General features: G+C 33.4%; 1 protein-coding gene across 1 annotated transcript in view; it reads left to right on the top strand.

The window, feature by feature from the left end:
- The first annotated feature begins 4,830 nt into the window (after positions 1-4,830).
- Positions 4,831-18,399, top strand: part of Spred (Sprouty-related protein with EVH-1 domain) — an 83,470-nt gene continuing 69,901 nt past the window's right edge. Inside the window, exon 1 of the mRNA XM_068388185.1 lies at positions 4,831-5,165. Within this exon, the coding sequence (XP_068244286.1) occupies positions 5,146-5,165 (20 nt within the window). The 5' untranslated portion in view covers positions 4,831-5,145. The remainder of the gene's footprint in view (positions 5,166-18,399) is intronic.

Genomic DNA, 18,399 nt, shown 5'->3' with positions numbered 1-18,399 from the left:
AAATGGTATTTTTCTTTTGTTTTATATAAAGACTACAGATTTCTTAGCTCCAACGTGAACTATTATTTTTCCCAAGTTAGCAAGAAGAGGAGCTTTTAGCACTTGAAGAATTGGTAATGTTACTCCATTATGTAAATGTGTTTGTGGTAGTTTAAGTCCAACTGATTACCGCTCAATTTCCATAATTCCCATATTATATAGAGTTTTTGGACGTCTTTTGGCAAATTGTCTAAATAGGTTTGCTGAAGGTAATCTTCTGTTTCCTAGTTTGTAATTTGACTTTCGTAAAGGCATTGAAGCATGTGATACCCATCTTACAATATCCAATGCTGTACAGAAATCTCTTGATTGTGGTCAGGAAGTTTGTATGATTGGCATTTATTTTAGTGCTGACTTTGACCATGTTAATCATGAGGCCCTTGTTTTCAAACTCAAACAGTTACCATTGGGTGGGTCTCTTCTTAGGATCATTACTGAATTTCTAAGTAATAGGTCGCTAAGAGTTATTGTTGATGGGCATCATAGTGAGTACAGGAATGTGATATCTGATGTTCCTCAGGGTAGTGTTCTTGGCCCATTACTTTTCATACTATATACACATGACATGTGGTTTATCCTTGATAACAAACTCGTTGCATATGCAGAAGATGCTATTCTCTTTGCATCAAGTTCAAAGTAGAAGTAAAAGTTCAAAAGTTTAAACTTGCAGCAAATATTTCTATGTTGAACAAACTGCCATAAGTCTCTCTTTATAGTTGATATATAAAATATCTGTTTTAATGTTGTTACTGTTCTTAAAAGATTTTAGTTTAATTTCTTATTTCTTTTCAAACAGTTTATTTATTTCCTTATTTCCTTTCCTCACTGGGCTATTTTTTTCTTTCGGAGTCCTTGGGCTTATAGCATCCTGCTTTTTCCAACTAGGGTTGTAACTTGGCTAGGAATAATAATAATAATAATAATAATAATAATAATAATAATAATAATAATAATAATAATAATAATATATGCACACCCTTATATTGATACATGTATGTATGCATATATCGATAGCTAAATATATAGATAAGATCCCTAATTCCATATTTACTCCAGAATTTCTGAATATTATAGAAAAACATAATGAGTAAGATCACAAATGACTCTCAGTATAAAGTGTCTACACATATATCATCATCATCGTCATGCATCATCTCCTCCTACGCCCATTGACGCAAAGAGCTTCGATTAGATTTCGCCAGTCGTCTCTATCTTGAGCTTTTAATTTGATACTTCTCCACTCATCCTCTCCTACACACATATATAGATAAAAAATTTTTGATAACATGAAAGCAAAACCAAATAACTATTCCAAATAGTAATATATAAAAAGAAAGAAAGCTGTTGATAGTTCCTCATATATATATATATATATAGTATATATATATATATATATATATACTATATATAGTATATATATATATATATAATATATATATATATATACACATACATATATATTATATATATATATAGTACATACACACACACATACACACACACACACACACACACACACATATATATATATATATATATATATATATATATATATATATATATATATATATATACATATATATATTGTATGCGTCATAGGAACTGAAATTAGGAATAAAGTGGAAATTGGTATTAGTAAAATTAAAATACTCATTGAAATATCATAACTGTACTAACTTTGATGAACAACTTACACAAATAAAGAAAAAATCTAAGATCTTTTTAGATAATTTTTTACCATCATTTCATTTTTCCTGACTAATCTAAAGTAGTTATATATTCAGTAAGACCACTTGTTCTTTGAGTTTTTTTATAGAACATTTCTAAAAATTTCTATTTCTTCAATATACATTTTTTTTTTATTAAAATTCTATAAAATTCCTTAAACAATTTGTTTACAATTCCATTTCAAGTTGTGAATATGGGTTTTTAGAAATTCATAAAGCTTACTAATGCATATGATTAATGCATTGATATACCTGTTATATTAGTATGCTTTCCTTTGTATTAGATACAACATTTATTTATTCATATGAATGTCACTGGTGTATTAATAGAAACAAATGTATAATTTAGAGATGTGTCAGTGAATGTATATAGTGATATCAAAGACATTTCTACAGAGAGAGAGAGAGAGAGAGAGGAGAGAGAGAGAGAGAGAGAGAGAGGGAGAGAGAGAGAGAGAGAGAGAGAGACCGTTTAGCCTGAGTATAAAATATAAGATACCAGATATTATTGATATTATTACTAACCAGTTCCACTCTCATGATAGACTGTTTTGCTATCAAGTAGCCTATTGTCATAATATGTATTGAAGTAAATATATGTACAAACGTACACGTGTGTGTATACATATATATACATATATATATATATATATATATATATATATATATATATATAATATATATGTATGTATGTATGTATGCATTATATATATATATATATATATATATATATATATATATATATATATATAGTATATATATATATATATATATATATATATATATGTATGTATGTATGTATGCATATATATATATATATATATATATATATATATATATAGTATATATATATATATATATATATATATATACTGTATATATATATATATACATATATATATATATATATATATATATATATATATATATATATATATATATATATATATATATATATATATATATAATTAACTAATGTGTTTGTTTTAAACCATGAGGTAACTTCCATTTTCGTACAAGCTGAAGTCTAAAGAATTTTAAAGAATTATTTAGATCTTTATTGATTTCTGAATTATTGTGATGAGTTCAGAGAAAGGCGAAAGTCTCTGGGAGTTATTTACAGAAGAAGAGGTGACAGTTAATGCTGTATAAACCGTAATGGACTTATTTTTATGTGTCTACAAGTGAGAATGGAAGCCTAACCATAAAGCTATGAAATTAATGATTAGGCGGATATGGCTAAGTAACCATTTTTTTACTATTTACTGTGGGTTACTACATGAATATATATTGTGTTCACTGTAAAAGGAAGAAGGCTTAGATAATACCTCAGATCATGTAAAAAAGGAGAGCAAATGCTTTTTTGTTGACCAGGCGGACATGAGTTTTTATAGTTTATATATGATATATCTGTTTTTGACGTTGTTAATAGTTTATATATGACATATCTGTTTTGACGTTGTTGCCTTTTTAGAATGATTTATTGTTAATTTGTTCTCTTCATTTATTTATTTTCCTTATTTCCTTGCCTCACTGGGCTATTTTTCCCTATTGGGGCCCCTGGGCTTATAGCATCTTGCTTTTCCAACTAGGGTTGTAGCTTGGATAATAATAATAATAATAATAATAATTAATAATAATAATAATAATAATAATAATCACCGGTCACCAAATCAGAAAGAAACTAATATATTTGTCTTGATCGTCGCTGAAATACAGAATCTTTTGCTTGACTCATCTTCCTCATGACAAGAATACACTTTTTACGTAAAACGTTTCAAATCTTCCACGCACGTTGTATTGATCTGCTCCTCCACCAACTCGTCTATTATATATAGAACAATTCCTTTTATTATATGAATACGTTTCAAGGGGTGTTAGGCGGAATGAAAACAAAACGTTATGATATTTTCACGAGCGAACGTCAATTGCATCTCACGGCTCATAACTCTTATGGTTTTTAATAACATAATGGCGAAGTGTCTCTTAGTTTAAAAGATCATACAGAGGACCGCATCCCAGTAGAAGAGCGAGATGGTAAAAAGTTCTTTTTGGCACAAATTTAAAACGTCAAATAACTTGGTTCCCAGAAATGCAATCGTCTGTTCCTTTTCCTACTCAAGATAACGTGATCATTTGTTGAATGATGTCCCAGAGTTGCTATTTGGGAATTGGTTACCAATTAGGCTTTCTTCGGGTGACCAGATAACGCTTAAACCTCTTATCAGTCTTGTTTATTTTAATTCATTGTTGATGACAGTTAACGCAATTGTATATTTTGGACCGGAAATTCCTAAATTTACGCTAAATGCTAACTTGACGGTGCCCGCCCCTACTAACCCCCCCATTTCCTGCCAGAGACGGTAACCAACGCTAGTTTACCTTCAATAAATGTTTACTATTTGTTTGAGAATTTTTGCATAATTTATTTTTACCAACTAATTTCTATAGCTAACATGTACTAGACTATGTATGTTTAATTACGCAAATTTATTATTAAAAAAATAAAAGAAATGCCTGGAAGTGTGAGTACCATGTTTCTCCCCCCACCAATTCATTCATGTCTCCCTGTATCCCCCCAACATGAATGACAACTGCAGTTTTACTCCTAGCCTTCGGTTGACCACACCTACGAATTCATCAGGGTTTACTGGGTATCCTTCTGAATTAGAAATTACAGGGTGCTCTCTAGATAAACAGAGAACACCACAGGTTCAATTCAGGGTTCCGCCATCAATGCCCAGCCATCATTGAATTGAGCTGAAGGAAGACGGCCTTACAGGTGCCTAAAGGAGTAATTTAAAACAGACAGTTTCGCTCACCGAGATATGTTCTCATAATAATTGCGTTGAGTGTATATACTTTATTTGGGATTTAAACTGGTGTTGAATAACATGGCGTAAATGTATAAGTTGATGAATAATATGAAAATTTAAAAATAACGATAAGCGTTACCAAATAGTAATGCGCATGAGATAAAATATCACGAGAGAGCAAAACATTTTGAAATACGGTGCAGTGCAGTGAGATTTTATTTTCTCGGTAGAAAGGCGGGACAGCGCCGTAGCTATCGGTTGTGTTCATCCGCTTCAGTGTTGTCTATCAACTTTACTCATAGTATTAACTATCCATCCCAATACATATAATAATTGTCTAGAAAGAAGGATATTAACATAAAAATGCAAATTAAGACCCTAAATTGAAAAAATAGAAAACTCTGTTTTTCGGAACTAGTTTAATGCGCGAAAAGGGGTGCGCAGTCGTGAGAGCAGCAAAGCAAGTTCGTGTTTTGGGGTGTTTCGATGAAGTTTAGTTACAATGAAAATGTGCATCAGGAGGGCAAAAAAACGCCAAAATAGCCACCTGTACTATATAAAACATGACAGAGGGAAATGATGAGTAAGTATCTCCAAAATATCCAGTGGAAACGGTATAATTTTAGCTAAAATGGTGCAGAAAACGTCCATGGTCTTGTATGTTGGGGCCTCCATTTTCTCTAGCTAAGATTCAGCGGACGTCGCTTTGTTGGTTATGTGTGGTGATCGTGAATCGAGTGTTAATTTGACAGGAATTCTTCCACATCGCTGGGAGAACACGAGAAATGATAAGTCCTGCTTGAATTTAATCGGTGTTTAGTGTGTATGAGCATGGAGGGAGTTTGTCACCAAAGCGGGGTCTCATGTCTTAAATTCATTGATGGAGAGCAGAGTTCGGAGGGTGTAATCAAGTGAACCAACCAATCTTTTTAAAATATTTCCCCTCACCTTAACCCTCAGCCTCGTCAGACGGTAAGTAATACATTTGTGTTCTCGAGTCTGCGACATCGACTTGAAAAATATTACTACGTAGTCCTCAAACTCGGATCTCCATTCAGTGGCAAGTAAATTGTTTATATGAAGATCACCATTCAACTTTTGCAAATACTCGTTGGTTCTGTGGAACGAGCCATTCATATTTTGCATACTTTCATTGACCTCTTAATCCCCAGTCCCAGTGTGAGCCTTGCCCAGCATCATGAGGAGGGGAGAGTTTTTCTAGCTACGGGACAGAGTATAGATGTATGATGACATCGTCATTCTAAATATTGGCTGTTTGTGTACATAACATATTTAAGTACTTAGAGAGATGGGATGTGGAAATGGGGATAATTGACGTTAGGGGTAGGGGGGGGGGTGTCTTTTCAGGGAGTGTCAATGCGGTTGTCGTCGTCATCCGTCGTCCATTGCGTAACCCGTGTCATTCATTCATTATTTTGGAGGCCACTTATGTGTGTGAGTGAGTGGAGGAGTAGCACTTGTGGTTAGACAAGCATTCCGACACAGAAACACACACGAACCAGTACGGCACCAGCCTCTCTTGCCTTGATATCATACCACGGAAAGTTATTGCCTGTGGCGTAAATGTACCTCAGAGATGCCTTACGAATAGAGAAGAATATGTTGATACACCGATCGAATTAGAAATGTTAATGATGGTAGAGATGGATCGACTTTCTCTCGAGTTTAGGGAAAGTTGATAGCGAGCACAATTTTATTTGAATCTATTTACTGTAATGGAGTCTGTTAGTAAAATAGTTTCTAAGTGTGTGTCGTTTAAAGTTAAAATTGTAACTCTCCTCTCTCTCTCTCTCTCTCTCTCTCTCTCTCTCTCTCTCTCTCTCTCTCTCTCTCTCTCTCTCTTCTCTCTCTCTCATATGTTTGGCCATTTCTTACGTATCTTCAAATTTACCATAAATTCTGTTCATATTCATTAATGTACGTTTAATCTCTCTCTCTCTCTCTCTCTCTCTCTCTCTCTTCTCTCTCTCTCTCTCTCTCTCTCTCTCTCATATTTGGCCATTTCTTACGTATCTTCAATTTACCATAAATTCTGTTCATATTCATTAATGTACGTTTAATCTCTCTCTCTCTCTCTCTCATCTCTCTCTCTCTCTCTCTCTCTCTCTCTCTCTCTCTCTCTCTCTCTCTCTCTCTCTCTCTCTCATATTTGGCCATTTCTTACGTATCTTCAAATTTACCATAAATTCTGTTCATATTCATTAATGTACGTTTAATCTCTCTCCTCTCTCTCTCCTCTCTCTTCTTTCTCTCTCTCTCTCTCTCTCTCTCTCATCTCTCTCTCTCTAACTAACTAAATAGTAAATTACGTAAGTGTAAGATGTATGTATGTATATTTGTGTGTAAAGTATACACGTATTTATATTTGCATGTGAATATGTATACAGCCTTGCATGTATACACAATCGTACGTAAAATGGAATGTCATGGTGCTGTTTTGTCCTTTTTTAATGAATTGCTCGGCAGTATCACGTAGTATTTCATATTTTTGCAGTTGTATCCTTTTTCGTTCTTAAAGTCTCTCTCTCTCTCTCTCTCTCTCTCTCTCTCTCATCTCTCATCTCTCTCTCTCCTCTCTACGTATATATAAAATACATATACGTTCATATTTATTATATGTTCAATTACTCCTCCTCCCCCTTTCAACCTCGAACCAGGTCAAATTACAAATTTATCAGAAATATCCTTAGACTTACAGTATATCTTTCAAGACAAGCCTTATATTTTTTTAAACATTTAACGTCTCTCTCTCTCTCTCTCCTCTCTCTCTTCTCTCTCTCTCCTCTCTCTCTCTCTCTCTCTCTCTCTTCTTTATGTATATTATGATTGGTGTTTAAAGAGTAAATGTGTGTTGAAAAACTCGAGATTGTAATAATAAAATTTTTTTTATTTAAAGTAAATTTTACAAGATACCAAAGGTTAGACGAAGAATTTCCTTATGTGGATATGGTCAGCAGCTCTTCTAGGAGAAGGACTCTCCAAAATCAAACCATTGTCCTGGACAGTGCCATGGCCTCTGTACCATGGTCTTTCTCTGTCTTGGGTTAGACTTCTCATGCTTGAATGTACAATCGGGCACACTATTCTATCTTATTTCTTCTCTTTTTTTTTATAGTTTATATATGAAATAGGTATTCTAATGCTGTGATTGTTCTTGAAATATTTAATTTTAGTTTTTAATTACTTTTCTTTCAGTATACTTATTTTCTTTCCTTGCTGGGCTATTTTCCCTGTTGGACCCCTCGGGCTTATAGCATTCTGCTTTTTTAACGAGGGTTGTAGCTTGGTAATTAATAATGATAATAATATTGCGTCTAATTTTGATCGTTTTAGGTTTTATAAATATATCTTGACTTATTTAATTGTTGTACACGCTTGTGTCAAATTGTCTTAGATTAATTATGCAATTTGGCATTTAGATCCTAAATTTTTGAAAATGATTTTTTTTCTCTTATTTTATAAGATAAAGAGACCGGAGCAGATTAAACATTATGGAAAATACGAATGAAAAAGGACGTATGGATTTTTTAAGTTTGGTCTGATTGGAAAGCTTAATTTGCTAAATAGTTATTATTACTTAATAAACTACAACCCTAGTTGGAAAAGCTGGATGCTATAAGCTCTAGGGCTCCAACAGGGAAAATAGCCCAGTGAGGAAAGGAAATAAGGGAAATTACAAGAGAAATAATGAACAATTAAATTAAAACATCTTAAGAACAGTTGAAATATTAGGATAAATCTTTCATATATAAACTATAAAAACTATGAAAAACAAGAGGAAGAGAAATATGATAGAATAGTGTGCCCGAGTTAACCCTCAAGCAAGAGAACTTTACCCTAAGACAGTGAAAGATCTTGATACAGAGGCTATGGCACTATCCATGACTAGAAAACAATGGTTTGGTTTTGAAGTGTCCTCTTAGAAAAGCTGCTCAATATAGCTAAAGATTCTCTCCTACCCTTATCAAGAGGAAAGTAAATTGCAAGTAGTTGTACATTGCAGTACTAATTTGGTCGGTAAATTCTAGGCATTTCTCCTCGTGATCCAATCTTGTGTATATGAGCAGTAATTTGTATGGTTTAGTAGATTTGTGTGTCACACTTGGGCGGTGCAGTTTGCAGCGTAGCTATTTCACATTTTCCACACCGAAAAAAAAATCTGTAAATAGCATAAATTGTTCTATGTATAACAGTATGAAAACCTGGGGTCTGTTCCTAAAACCCAAGTCAGTTAATGATACTTTCAAAGAAGAAAATAATGAACAAGCATGTTGTGAATACTCTTAGAATAGAGAATAATGAACAAGTCTGTTGAGAAAACTCAAAGGAGAGAATAATGAACAAGTTTGTTGAGAAAACTCTCAAAGGAGAGAATAATGAACAAGTTTGTTGAGAATACTCTCAAATGAGAGAATAACGAAAAAAATCTGTTGAAAATACTCTCGACGAGTAATTTAACAAGTGTTGAAAATACTCTCAACGAGAGAATAATGAACAAGTCTATTGAAAATACTTTCAAGGAGAGAATAATGAATAAGCTTTGAGAATACTCTCAAGGAGAGAATAAGGAACGAGTCTATCGAAAGTTCTCTCAAGGAGAGAATAATGAACAAGCGTTGAGAATACTCTAAGGAGAGAATAGTGAATAAATCTATCGAAAATACTCTCAAGGAGAGAATAATCAACAAGTCTACTGAAAATACCCTCAAGGAGTGAATAAGGAGCAAGCGTTGAGAATACTCTCAAGGAGAGAATAATGAACAAGTCTTTCGAAAATACTCTCAAGGAGAGAAGAAGGAACAAGCGTTGAGAATACTCCAAGGAGAGAAAAGTGAACAAATCTATTGAAAATATCTCGAGGAGAGAATAATAAACAAGTCTATTGAATATACTTTCAAGGAGAGAATAATGAACAAGTACTGAAAATACTCTCAAGGAGAGAACAATGAACAAGTTCATTGAAAATACTCTCAAGGAGAGGATAATGTACAAGTTCATTGAAAATACTCTTAAGGAGAAAATAATGAACAAGAGTTGAGAATACTTTCAAGGAGAGAATAAGGAAAAAGTCTATTGAAAATAACTCTAGGAGAGAATAATGAACAAGTCTATTGAATATACTCTCAAGGAGAGAATAATGAACAAGTACTGAAAATACTCTCAAGGAGAGAATAATGAACAAGTTCATTGAAAATACTCTCAAGGAGAGAATAATGAACAAGTCTATTGAATATACTCTCAAGGAGAGAATAATGAACAATACTAAAAATACTCTCAAGGAGAGAATAATGAACAAGTTCATTGAAAATACTCTCAAGGAGAGAATAATGAATAAGTCTATTGAATATACTCTCAAGGTGAGAATAATGAACAAGTTCATTGAAAATACTCTCAAGGAGAGAATAATGAACAACTTCATTGAAAATACTCTTAAGGAGAGAATAATGAACAAGAGTTGAGAATACTTTCAAGGAGAGAATAAGGAAAAAGTCTATTGAAAATAACTCTAGGAGAGAATAATGAACAAGTCTATTGAATATACTCTCAAGGAGAGAATAATGAACAATACTAAAAATACTCTCAAGGAGAGAATAATGAACAAGTTCATTGAAAATACTCTCAAGGAGAGAATAATGAATAAGTCTATTGAATATACTCTCAAGGTGAGAATAATGAACAAGAGTTGAGAATAATCTCAAGGAGAGAATAATGAACATATCTATTGGAAATACTCTCAAGGAGAGAAAAATCAACAAGCGTTGAGAATATTCTCAAGGAGAGAATAAAGAATAAGTCTGTTGAAAATATTTTCAAGGAGAATAATGAATAAGCGTTGAGAATACTCTCAAGGAGAGAATAAAGAATAAGTCTATTGAAAATATCTCAAGGAGAGAATAAGGAACAAGCGTTGAGAATACTCTCAAGGAGAGAAGAAAGAATAAGTCTATTGAAAATAACTCAAGGAGAGAATAATGAACAAGTCTATTGAAAATACTCTCCAGGAGAGAATAAGGAATAAGCGTTGAGAATACTCTCAAGGAGAGAATAAAGAATTAGTCTATTGAAAATAACTCTAGGAGAGAATAATGAACAAGTTATTTGAAAATATTCTCAAGGAGAGAATAAGGAACAAGCGTTGAGAATACTCCTAAGGAGAGAATAAAAAATAAGTCTATTGAAAATAACTCAAGGAGAGAATAATGAACAAGTCTATTAAAAATACTCTCAAGGAGAGAATAAAGAACAAGTCTATTGAAAACACTCTCAAGGTGAGAATAGCGTACTCTCAAATGAGAATTTATAGTCTTTTAACAAATTACGTGACATTATTATATACTGTACGGTGCTTAAGAATATTTTTGTATGGTTCAAGCAAGCTGGCAAACGTTTCATGCTATTAGATTTTCAAACGTGAGGTATTTTTTTCTATGATTTCTTCGAATCGATGGTTTCCTGAACTAGGTTCCCATGCCATATATATATATATATATATATATATATATATATATATATATATATATATATATATATATATATATATATATATATATTGGGGGGTGTCTGGTGGTGGGCCTGTGTTGGTTGTCAGGGTATATTTGGGAATGGGTGTTGTCAGGTATTATTCAATCTTCGTATGCTTTAGCAGAGAGGAAGTCTCAAGTGTGGTATTAGATTTTAGTCAGGGCGGTATATACCACTTTACAAACTACAGAACACTTGTATGCTTTATTAGCTAAGTGGAAGGATTAACAAGTCAATTACTAACCTCCTTTTGTGTGTTACCACGGTATGTATGCAGAGGAACATATGTGTTCTTTTCATCTTTACAGACTCTTCTCTTTTTGTTGGAAATGATCACTACCAGAGTTAGTTGCAAAAGCTATTTTTTTTACTTTTGCTGCTGTTGTTTTTTTTTTTTCCAGTTGGTGTCCAACGTTACATCCAGTGAACAAGGTTTATCTCGGTTAGATGCTAATAAAGTAACATGTTTGAACCTGCATAGGTTACAGTATAAAGATTTTCTTCCTTGGGCTTTGGCTGCTTGTTCTAAAACGAATCCATAGAAAGGGGAAAGTGAGTAAATCTATGTATCCGAGAGCATTGCCTCAGAGATATGACGATCATTCCAGTATTAGGTTGTGGTGAATTAAAGTGTTAGCTGCTTAATTAGGACAAAGTCCTGATTTCACCATAGATTCGCCGGTAAATATCCAAACTTGTTATTGATGAAAAATCCATTATAATCAATAGGTCCCAGGCCGGATAAGACTGCCTCATCCATCATAAACAGGAGGCCACAAATATGAATCGTCACTCCCAATGAGTAACGGTTGAATGATTGACCTATACAGCAATTCCGGGACATCATCTGCTATCTGTAAAGTTTGCAAGTTGCTATTTCCCAATGCAAATATTGCCCGGAATATGAAAAGTAAGGAAGACTTGACAAGGGGGGATGAATTGGGATGGTGTCAAAGAAAACATTGAAAATCTAGAAAAAGAAATTATGCTGTTCTGCCATTGAGAAGTCCAAAAACATTGAATGCAACTTCATGCAATGCAAGAACTAGATGAGTGCATCAATGTCTGGTTTAAATGCAGAATCACAGCTTCCGATTTTCGTCTGTCATGCTTATCCATGTGCTGTCCGCACAGTACGCTTTCAATACGAGGACTGCAGTCAGTCATATTATTTTTTTCGCCAAGTTAGTTCTATTCTTCGCCATGCATTGTTTGTTTTCCTCATTAGTAATATCTCAAGTATAAAATATGCTCATTTCTCGATCCTTTTAGCAACTTCCATCGAACATTGAATTTCTGATACCAAAGGCTACTAGAATATATAAAAAACAGGTTGATTGATTGGTGAATTTTCAAGTAATATTTTGACATCATTCGTTAATTTGTTTTTTAATGCAAGGTTGGTGGTTGCCTTCCTTGATTCAAGAACATAAAATTTCGTTTTCTAAAGGGGTTATCTTTGAAAATCATCTTACAGTGATACTACTAGACTAAGTTGCCTTTAAGAGAGTGGGTTTTTTATGTGGTATTGTTTGCTCCTAAACACGAGTAACGTTATTCCTTTCAAAGAAGTGATTTTGAGGATTCCTTTGACAGAGGCGATTAGACATATACGTTAAGCCAGGGGAACCAATGGTGTGGAAACAGAAAAAGAAAAGGTTTTAATAAGCAGATAGTCTCCATTGACTTAGATACTTAACAAACATATTTTAATATTCGTTTATAATACGTTAATGATATAGGGGATTTCATTGTGTAACACACAACGCCAGGCAACTATTAAGCCAATCACTTGATTATGGTATAACATGTGACAGTATGTATATACGGTAACCGTTTTGTGTGTACAGGAAGTTGTCGTGCCTTGGGGAAAGCCAGCCATATCTTGATTCTTTTTATGTTTAAAGTCCACCGCTATTAAAATCCCTTACCCTTTTTTGGTTAGAGCTATCAGCTTTTGTAGCTTCGAGGCATTTTATATTTCGTGTTTTATTAAGTGAAGAGTAGTAGTTTAGTTATCTCTAGCAGAAGTCTAGTGGAGGATACGGTATTTTCCTTACTGAATGATAGCACAAAATCGATCAATATTGTATCTATTAATGGAAACAGTGTTGTAAGGTAGATGTGAAGCATTGGTTTTAGACCACCAGAATGTTTAATGGCTGGATGGATCGCTTTCAGTGCTGAATTAATCAAGGGGCCTTCGCCGTCTAGATTTTGTCATTTGTAACACTAGGAATATATATATATATATATATATATATATATATATATATATATATATATATATGTGTGTGTGTGTATATATATATATATATATATATATATATATATATATATATAAAATATTCCTTGTATTGCAACTGTCAAAGTGAAGACATAAGATGTATTTAGTCTACATTTGTAACACTCCCTCATTTTTGCTTTCTACTTTGTTCACGCATCCTTCCTTTCCGACACCAATATTGGATCAAATTTGCTAACCCAACCTTAAGGTGAAAATGGTGAAAATGTGACGGTCGTATCAATGTTGCAATTACCCTTTAGTAGCGAAGTGACTCCGGGTTTACAAATGAAGACCAAGATTGAGAAGTAATTCTGTTTTGGGCTTAATAAATGTTATTCATTCCCGAACATCTCTTGAGTTTTTGAAAGATCAACCTTTGTAGCAAATCGAATCAACGTTGATATTTTGTTGAAAGGATCCAGTTTTGCAATAGCTCTGTTAACGAGATATTCGATATTCAAATACTTTAAACATATAATTAATTGGGAATTAATGATTAACCAAGTGATTAAGGTTGTGGTGGCCTATTGGAAACTTCCCTGTCACGCTCAAGCTCGATAGTTTCTTGTAGTGTTTGCAACCTCACCATCCTTGAGAGCTAAGGATGTGGGTTATGAGGAAGCTTATAGAGTTACCTACTAAGTCATCAGCAGACGTTGCCTGACCCTCCCTGTTCCTGGCTTGGGTGGAGAGGGGCTTGCGCGCTAATATATGTATATATGGTCAGTCTGACTGTAGGGCATTGTCCCTGCCCCTTTCATCTGCCATTCATGAGTTGCCTTTAAACCTATAATTGAATACCTAACAAAGAAATATTGAGAGAATGAGATATTAGACCTGTTAAGATTTAACGTATAAGCTCACTTTTTTTTCTTAAAGATTGATATGACGATTTGATTTTGGAAGTACGGAAAAATTAAAATTGTCCATTCGGTAGTTTCAAGTCTCGGTAATTCTTCAGTATTCTCTAAACTCTTGAAAAATCCGTAATGGTATCTGAATATCTGGCTAATAATTTATTGCAATATATATAATATACGGTTGTATATATATATATATATATATATATATATATATATATATATATATATATATATAAATAAAACATGCTGTAAACACACACGCACACACATTGTTCTTGCTAAGTAGCCAGTGTGACTACTTGATTAATGGATATATAAATAATTTTACCATATGGCAACTTCTGTTATAGGCTAGTTGAATCGGAATGGGAAATAAATGAAAATGTGACTGCTTCCTTCCTTTGATGATAGTTAGGTGGCCCTAACACGCCATGCTCTGAAAAATGCAAAATCCTTCGACAATTTTGCGTTAATTTGAATACTTTCATGGTAGATAGATCTTCATTAGTTTACCAATCGTCTTCAAAGCTCGCAGAGCTGAGTATGTGTATATATATATATATATTATATATATATATATATATTATATATATATATATATATATATATATATATATATATATATATATATAAATATATATATATGTATATATAAAATTATTATTAATTGCTAAGCTACAACCCTAGTTGGAGAAACAGGATGCTATAAGCCCAGTGACCCCAACAGGGAAAACAGCCCAGTGAGGAAAGGAAACAATGAAAAATGAAATATTTTTAAGTAACATTAAAATAAATATTTCATATTTAACTTTAAATAATTTAACAAAACAAGAGGAAGAGAAATTATATAGAATAGTGTGCCCGAGTGTACCCTCAAGCAAGAGAACTCTAACCCAAGACAGTGGAAGACCATTGTACAGGGGCTATGGCACTACCCAAGAATAGAGAACAATGGTTTGATTTTGGAGTGTCCTTCTCCTAGAAGAGTTGCTTACCATAGGTAAAGAATCTCTTCTACCCTTAGCAAGATGAAAGTGGCCACTGAACAATTACAGTGCAGTAGTTAACCCCCTGGGTGAATAAGAATTGTTTGGTAATCTCAGTGTTGTCAGGTGTATGAGGACAGGAGAATCTGTAAAGAATAGGCCAGACTATGCGGTGTATGAGTAGGCAAAGGGAAAGAACCGTAACCAGAAAGAAGGATTCAATGTGGTACTGTTTGGCCAATCAAAGGACCTCATAACTCTCAAGCGGTAGTATCTTAACGGGCGGCTGGTGCCCTGGCCAACCTACTACCTACATATGTACAATAAATACACACACACATATATATATGTATATATATATGTATATATATATATATATATATATATATATATATATATAAAATATACTGTATATACACATACAAGAAATACAACCGTTACTACTCTACTGCAAGTTAAAGTCCTCTTGACATGTCAATTCATGTCTGGTGTTTATCCCATTGGTTATGGTGGGAGATTTTCGTCTGATCGCTCGCAGTAAACCAACCTATGGTCCATTTCTTTTAGCGAGGCAGATTTGCACCGACTCGCAACGGTGCCCTTTTAGCTCGGAAAAGTTTCCTGATCGCTGATTGGTTAGAATTATCTTGTCCAACCAATCAGCGATCAGGAAACTTTTCCGAGCTAAAAGGGCACCGCTGCGAGTCGGTGCAAATATGCCTCGCTAAAAGAAATTGACTATAGTGTGGGTGACCCTGACTAGTACCGCTTTGCTGATCATGGCGATACGCAAACCGTTTCACCATGTTAAGTTATTCCCACTCTGAATGTGTACGCGTGTGTATATATAGTATATATATATATATATATATATATATATGTGTGTATGTATATATATATATATATATATATATATATATATATGTGTGTATATATATATATATATATATATATATATATATATATATATATATATGTGTGTATATATATACTTTATATATATATATATATATATATATACATATATATATATATATATATATATATATTGTTTATATATAAAACGAGAGTTTGCACTACGAAGTCTTGCATTAAATGTCACTATTTGCTATTAAGGGGGTGATAGGAAAAATACTTTTCACAAACCTACGGAACTACGTAAAATCTCATGGAAAGCACATCTAACCCCTCCCCCCCTCTCCCTACCCAAACACGTTCTTCCCCTCTTGAATGCCATTAATTGATTTCCAGGACAGCCATCATATATTCTTTTGGTAAACATTCCTAAAACATTCGAATTTTACAATTAACTCTAGGCTACTTTCTTCCATTCTCTCCACATGACCAGACCGAAAAAATACTCATCCATCATTTTGTGTGTGTATTTCTTTCTTTTTCAACGTCATGATGCTTCTCAAATTTTGGTATGACCTCGCCTGGCCATTTTCGGTGTATAGATTCCCATCTTGTATACAATTTACATTTTTCTTAAATGACATGTCACTTGTCGAATTATCCAGATCATACAGTAATACTAAACGAACGATCAATTCAGTATATTTTTAATCCAATCCAGAGTAATTTGATGAATGTTGACTCTCATCAATGATAAGCTCTCTCTCTCTCTCTCTCTCTCTCTCTCTCTCTCTCTCTCTCTCTCTCTCTCTCTCTCTCTCTCTCTCTCTCTCTCTCTCTCTCTGTGAAGCATTGCAATTTCCGAATTCATCCTATAATGTATTCTGTATCTTTTCATCTGTTTCATGCGGTTAATACGTTTCACAAAATTAGTTTAACATTCTTTATTTTGCTTCATTGTTACCAGTATATGTACCAAAACTATACATAAATGTATCTTTAGTTTTAATTTCTTTTAGTACTTGGAAGGTGGGAACACTTTATTAAGTGGATGCAGCCCAGTAAAGGTTGGTGTGACCATATACTGTATATGTGTATTTATGTATGATTGGATGGTTGTTGATGAAACCCTGCAATTTCTAAAATAAGTGGAAGATCAGTAAAGGAATTGTTAGAATTGTCTACGTTACTTTTTTCATACTTATTTGCGTCTTTTTCCTTTACCTTGTGTAATTTCAATATTTGACTATTGTGAGTCTTCCTCGATTTAAGTTACAATTTTATAGCATGTACTGCCACAAGTTTGCTGGTACTGCCTCATGTCCTGATATTGATATTTGTTTGTCTTATTTATTGGACCAAGTTTTTCTCTTTCAATGCCATTGATCCACATGCTGAAGTTTCCACTTTTAGAAATTTTGCCTATTATTTTCATCGTTAAATGTATGTACAGTAGATACTCTTCTGTTTCGCTATTGAGTATTGCTTTCAAATTTGGTGGTCATAATACCTTTGCTACCACCATTACTATTACTACTATCCCAGCTGCGGTCGTAGTAGAGAAAGCAGGATGCTGCATGCTCAAGGGCTCCCACAGCGAAACCACCCAGTTCGTAAAAAGTTGTGAAGAAATGAGGAAGCTATATAGGAGGAATGACATAAAAAATGTGTTGAAGTACTTTAACTGAAACAAGAGGATTGCGATTCTACTAAAATATTTTGCAGCATCTATTTTGAACACCCTAGTTATTCGACTGGGCTTTTTAATTAAAAAGTCCATTCACACATTAGATTAGCGTTAACTAATTTTTACGATGGAATATCTACTATTTTCCAGTCTGGGTTTCTTACGATTTTTGGGGGGGAATATGGTAAATTCATGTGTTCCCGGTATCACTTATTTATTTTTCCTTTTCTGTCGTTACTTGGCAGAGTTTTCGAAGTATCTGCATGTATTTAGGTATCCATGGATTTGTTTTTTCACTGATTGAATGTTCAAAAGCCATCACTTTTCACATTTAGCGTTTCTCTACGTTCAGTCAAGTTTTCTTCTGCACTTCTGGCGTGATGTGTGGTCGTCGGTTGTTTATACAGTTTATCTCATATTTACCATCTCTAAAGATAAGTATTTATTTAAAGTGAACCATATAGTTAAAGAGGGGTTTTACTTAGATTCTTATGCGGATTAACATATCAATCACAACAAATCTCTATGGAAAGCTGTTTTAGAGATAAAATTGATGGATATCTTAAATGACACATGTACTACTTCAAATGTTTAAT

The sequence above is a fragment of the Palaemon carinicauda genome, chromosome 15 (assembly GCF_036898095.1).
Source record: "Palaemon carinicauda isolate YSFRI2023 chromosome 15, ASM3689809v2, whole genome shotgun sequence".
Taxonomy (NCBI): domain Eukaryota; kingdom Metazoa; phylum Arthropoda; class Malacostraca; order Decapoda; family Palaemonidae; genus Palaemon; species Palaemon carinicauda.
Note: the sequence above shows the minus strand (reverse complement) of the source record. Positions and strands in the feature narration are given on the sequence as shown.